Below are 6300 nucleotides of genomic sequence, written 5' to 3'. Positions count from 1 at the left end.
GTTACCCCCTTCCATTGTGAAAATTTACCATTTTTTCCTACCCTTTGTTTCCTGTCTTTTAACCAGTTCCCAATCCATGAAAGGATCTTTCCTCCTATCCCATGCCCACCTAATTTACATAAGAGCCTTTGGTGAGGGACCGTGTCAAAGGCTTTCTGGAAATCTAAGTATACTGTGTCTACTGGATCTCCCCGTCTGCATTCTTGTTAACCCCTTCAAAGAACTCTAATAGATTAGTAAGACACGACTTCCCTTTACAGAAACCATGTTGACTTTTGCTCAACAAATCATGTTCCTCTACGTGTCTGACAATTTTATTCTTTACCATTGTTTCGACTAATTTGCCCGGTACTGACGTTAGACTTACCGGTCTGTAATTGCTAGGGTCTCCTTTACAGCCCTTTTTAAATATTGGTGTTATATTAGCTGTCTTCCAATCACTAGGTCACGAAGCTGATTTAAAGGATAGGTTATAAACCACCGTTAATAGTTCCGCAATTTCACATTTGAGTTCTTTCAGAACCCTTGGGTGAATACCATCTGGTTCCGGAGACTTGTGACTATTTAGCTTATCAATTAGTTACAAAACCTCCTCTAATGACACTTCAATCTGGGACAGTTCTGCAGATTTGTCACCTATAAAGGATGGCTCAGATTTGGGAATCTCTCTAACACCCTCAGCCGTGAAGACTGAAGCAAAGAAATCATTTAGTTTTTCCGCAATGGCATTATCTTTCTTGATTGCTCCTTTTATGTCTCTATCATCCAGGGGTCCCACTGCTTTTTCAGCAGGCTTCCTGCTTCCAATGTACTTAAAAAACATTTTACTATTGTTTTTTGAATTTTTGGCTATCTGTTCCTCAAATCTTCTTTGGCTTTTCTTATTACATTTTTACATTTAAGTTGGCAGTGTTTATGTTCCTTTCTGTTTTGATCACTAGGATTTGAATTCCACTTTTTAAAAGATGCCTTTTTACCTCTCACTGCCTCTTTTGCATGGTTGTTAAGCCATGGTGGCTCTTTTTTAGGTCTCTTACTGTGTTTTTTAATTTAGGGTATACATTTAAGTTGGGCCTCTAATACGGTGTCTTTGAAAAGTTTCCATGCAGCTTGCAGGGATTTTACTTTAGTTATTCTACCTTTCAATTTCTGTTTAAACCGGCATTCTTTGTCGACAGAGTGTAAACCTTTTGTCGACAAAGCCACAGAGCACCCACATGGTCAAACCGCTGTTGAGATTTTGTTGACAAAACCTTGCCCATCAGTCAGCAGTATTATGCCTCTCCTAGAGCAAGCGTAACAACTATGTCAACAGTATTGTCAACAAAACTGCTGTGTAGGTACTCAGGGCTCCTTCTGTCGACTGAATAAGTCCTCTGTGGTGCTGGGTGGCGCTGAGAGGCACCCTTCCCCTCGCCACAACTCTATCGCTCCTGCCTCCAGTGCACTTAAAGGGGCCAGGAGCTCCAGGAACCCCAGACAGGAAGCTCGAGGTACGGCTACAGACCTACTGCACGTGGCTGCAGGCACACCGTAGCAGCCACTCCCAAGAACCCTCAAATATATCCGAGGCAGCTGCGGACCATGCTGGGCCCTCCTGCAGCTCAGGGGGAGGGATCTCAGGGCTCCAGAAGTGGTGGCAGGAGGCAAGCCCCATCTGGGTCCAGCCTGGAAATGGAAGACCTGCTGGCCCCCTGGGGTGAGGTGGGGGTGGTCCTAGACCCCACTGCCAAGCACAGGAATGTCCTGGGCTATGCATGGATGGCCAAAGCCCTGGCAGAGTGTGGCCACATTGCCCACATCCTCGAGCAGATGTGTGTGAAGGTGAAAGAGCTCCACCAGGGCTACATGTGGCCCCAGGATGCACACCAGCAATTGGGGACAGAGCCTGCCACTCACCCCTATTACAGGAAGTTGGACCACATCCTCAGGGGCAAGGATGGGGCCCCCCGCACCCCCCCCATTGGCAGCAGGGAATGGCTTCCCCCACCGGAGGGTGCCTCCTCAGAGCCACCCAGCTTGCTGGAGCCACTACAGCAGGAGCCATCATTGGATTCTGAGTCCAGCCAGGGCATGCTAGTGATTGCCCTTGACTCCATCACCACCAGCATTGCCCGCTCCGCATAGGCATTCCCGGCCCTGTTCTCCGGATCACCTGGTGAGTACCCCAGCTGTCATATCCCTCTGGCCTTGAGGGAGGGGAGGCAGGCACCCTGAAGGCTCACCACCCATGCACATGGCTACAGGAGTGCGTACCAGCCACACAGAGGGAAGCTGCTGGACCGCCATCAGCCCCCGGGGGATCCCGTGACATTCCAAGTTAGTGGGGGACAGGGAGCAGCCAACCCTTGGCAAGGTTCTTGCATGGCAGTGTGTGCTGTATGCGTGCGGTGAGGCCCCAGCAGCACTGGTCCCACCATCACCGAAGCTGGGATCTACATGTGCCTCCAGGGGTGGGGACATGCAGTTGGGCCCTTCTCCTCTGACAGCGCAAGTATGCTGTGTGGCAGGGCCCACCTTGCGAGGTCACAGGCGGGCGCACCCTGGACAGCACTATCCCTCAGCCTCCACACAGGGGTGTGACCGGCAGGGGGGCAGAGGGTGGAACAGGGCTCAGGGTTGTGCTGTGAGAAGGACTTACCCTCCCCATCTCTCCCCATAGTTACAGCTTCCAAGGGCCAGCACAGCTTCATCGTGCACACAGACAGCCCTGGAGAGGAGGCAGAGGGCAAAGCGGTAATGGGACAAGCAACCAGTATCCTTGCGGGATGGCAGCCCACCAGCCTCAATGCATCCGAGGACCCACTGCTGGCCCAGTGAGGACACCCTCTGGGCACACACCACTGTCTTCCAGTACCACAATGACCTCACAGAGGAGCAGCTGCGCTCGGAGGATGAGCAGTACCGGGACCACACGTGGGGGATGAAGCAGTGGCTGGCCTGTCTCCTAGACATGGGTGAGGCCTGGTGTTTTTTTCATATGAACATGACTGATATTTCTATTGGTTTGCAACACAAACAGGCGGGAGCAGATGGCGGGGGGCACTGACTTCATGGACAAAAAGTGGGGCCTGATGTAAAAAGTTTGTTCATCCCTGCACTAATGTATGTACATTGAGGTCCCATGTACAAGTGAAGGGGTCAGAACATATCAATACTGGAACATTGTAACTACTATACACATGCATTTCTTTAAACTGCCCTAATTGTATAATCTCTAACAATAAAACCACTGTTCTCTACTATGTGCTGCATTAATTTCTCCTTTTCTATAGCAAACTATCCTGTAATTGAGCTCTTCTTTTTCAGTAAACAAAAACTCTGTTTTTGAAGAATAACTGACTGACAGTCCTGGAGCAGAAGGCTGTATCTGTCTCCTCTCAAGGGTTAGCAGGATTAGGGTGCTCTGGGGAGTCCTCTGCAGTTGAGAGATAAACCCCCCGATAATACCGGGGAAATTCGACAGGCTGGACTACTGCTTGAAGCCCATTAAGATCAACTACATTAGAGACCATTTTATGATTACAGATATGTTAAAGACAGAAAGCGTTTTTAGTCCAAACTGTTGGGTAAACAGTACGAGGACATACTTCACCAAAACCCAGAAGTTAGAACACTCAAACTGGTTTTACACACATATAAGTCCGTTAGCTTCACTTACATTGATAACAAATAATTCTGACAATTTTACATGGAACTTTTGCTATGAAGTAATAGTGCCATTATCATTAACCATCTGTTTTACTTTGGCTCTGCACAGCCAGTTGGGAATAAAATTACCCTTTGATGAGAGACGCAATAATATCACTTAAACATAAGCAAAAATTAAATGTGAAAACACATTTTCTTTAAATATTCAACACTTGCTGTTCATCACTATCAGCATTAATGCAGTTACATTCACTGCTATTGGCAGGGGGTAATCACGGAGATACAAGACTTACAAAGAGGCAAAGGCACATCACACAATGAAAAAGAGGTCCAGGGTCAATTCAGATATTTCATTTCCATTTCTTTATCCTGAAATGATCTCAGCATATGGGAAAGCAGGTAAACAGTGTCAGTTTGTGATGCTGGGAAAATGTTCAAACACACCCAAATTAAGTTTTGTGAAGAAACATTGGGTGATGTTTGAAAGATTTCAGTTTCTTCTCCTGTGAACACTTCATCAAAAGTCTTATCTTGAATGTATACTCTGTTGTGATGGGCACTCCTGCTTGGAACAAAAGTTATTCCAGTATGCAGGGTCTTCAGGTAATACAGGAACACCGGAGGCAACTAAATCATCAAAAGTCAATACCTGGAACTGTGGCTGGATTGGGTCTTTAGAAAGAACCTAAGGAAAATACATTTTAGTTAGAAAGATGCATGGAAAAATTTTACTCCTTGCCTTCCCCCTTTTTGCCTCAATCAGTTTAAAATGGGTATATACTGAAAATAATTTTAAAATCTTCAGATTGATGCTACTGGGATAAAAATTTCAACTTAATTAAGATACACAGTAGTGGGGATGCAGTAATACACCTCTACAGGCTTACGTTTTAGTGAATAAAATAGGACAGAATAGGAATTATAGGAAGGATGTGGATACACTGGAGAGGGTCCAGAGGAGGGTGACCAAAATAATTAGGGGGCTGGAGCATATGACTTATGAAGAAAGGTTGAGGGAACTGGGACTGTTTAGTCTGCAGAAGAAAAGACTGAGGGGGGACTTGATAACAGCCTCCAACTTACTGAAGGGAGGCTGCAAAGAGGCTGGAGAGAGGCTGTTCACAGTGGTCACGGATGGCAGAACATGGAACAATGGTCTCAAGTTGCGGTTGAAAAGGTCCAGGTTGAACATTAGGAAAAACTTTTTCACTAGGTGGGTGGTGAAGCACTGGAATGGTCTACCCAGGGAAGTAGCGGAGTCTCCATCCCTGGAGGTGTTTAAGTCTTGCCTTGACAAAGCCCTGGTGAGGCTGATCTGATGGGGTATGGTCCTGCTGAGAGCAGGGGGCTGGATTCAATGGCTTTTTAGGTCTCTTCCAGCTCTATTGTTCTATGATTCTATGAAAATATAAAATGCCAGAGAATTTGAAGTTCATAACTATCAAGACCTCTAAAGCAGGGCTACTATTCTTTGAAATGTTATTGTTAAAGTGGATCTCACTGTAGGCAGGATCCCACAGCCTCATACATTAGAGATCAGATGCTTCTAAACATCAGTAAGTCATAACAATGTATGCACCTTGCTTCTACTCATGATCTCATGAACAGTCACACATGGTGGTAGAGTACAGACCACAGCTATGGGGCATGAGCTGGCTGGGACAGCGGTCTGGATTGTAAGGGGGGTGAGAACTTCAGCTGGGGGCACCTCTGAGCTGGGCTGGGAACCAAAAGGTTTGGTGTGGGCTCAGGGTTGGGGGAGGTGTTGGGGCATAGGACGACGTTCCAGGTATGGGCTCCAGGAGGGATTTTGGGAGCCAGAGAGTGCTCAGGGTTGGGGTGCAGATAGGGGTGCATGATCTCGGAGGGAGTTAGGGTGCAGGAGGAAGTTCAGGGTGTTCCAGCCGCTCATCTCAGGCTGCTTCTGGGCAGCAATGCATCAGGGCTAAGGCAGGCCCCATGCTGCTCCTGGAAGCAGCCATCATGTCTCGCTCCTAGCTGGAGAGGCCAGGTGACTCTGTTTGGTCTGTGCTGCACATGTGTAATGCCTCCAAAATTCCCACTGGCCATGGCTCCTGATTGGCTTCCCTGACTGGCCCTCCACCTAGGGGCTGAAGGGCTATGTCAATGAGCTAATGCTCATAGCTCCAGCTTTACAGAGAGCACCAAGGTTTGGGACTTCTGGCCTGTGATGCAGACCAGATGAAATGAAGCAGCAGCCCTGGATCCAGCCCACAGGCCACAGATTCCCCACCCCAGCTCTAAACAGAAACAAAGAGGTAGATTGAGCACCATAAAAGAACATATAACCCCTGCACTTTTATCACTGTGATGACCGACAGAAATTTGAGACTAGACTCACAAACCTCACAAGCTGTGGAGGGGGAAGAGTTGTCTGTCCTTTTACAGTTGCTTTTTAGAGAATGAGGCTCCAAAGATACACAGTTAGAATGTCCACTTGGAGTGCAAAGGTGAGTCAGACTAAAGAAGCCACGTGAGTGGAATTCTACTTCCAGGATGAAAGAAACAAATTAAATAAAACTGGTAGATTAACTCCTTTGGAGTGACTCTGACCAGCAGTTCTCCAAGATTCCTCATCAGTACTACCATTATGCTTATTGTATGCTTATTATAAAGCTTATATTACAG

At 47.1% G+C, this 6300-nt stretch overlaps 1 protein-coding gene across 1 annotated transcript in view; it reads right to left on the bottom strand.

Moving 5' to 3' along the window:
• Positions 1-3459: 3459 nt before the first annotated feature.
• AASDHPPT (aminoadipate-semialdehyde dehydrogenase-phosphopantetheinyl transferase) overlaps positions 3460-6300 on the bottom strand; it is a 33305-nt gene continuing 30464 nt past the window's right edge. Inside the window, exon 6 of the mRNA XM_074981830.1 lies at positions 3460-4336. Within this exon, the coding sequence (XP_074837931.1) occupies positions 4178-4336 (159 nt within the window). The 3' untranslated portion in view covers positions 3460-4177. The remainder of the gene's footprint in view (positions 4337-6300) is intronic.

The sequence above is a fragment of the Carettochelys insculpta genome, chromosome 1 (assembly GCF_033958435.1).
Source record: "Carettochelys insculpta isolate YL-2023 chromosome 1, ASM3395843v1, whole genome shotgun sequence".
Taxonomy (NCBI): domain Eukaryota; kingdom Metazoa; phylum Chordata; order Testudines; family Carettochelyidae; genus Carettochelys; species Carettochelys insculpta.
The sequence above is the reverse complement of the archived record's forward strand: the minus strand, read 5'-3'. Positions and strand labels throughout refer to the sequence as shown.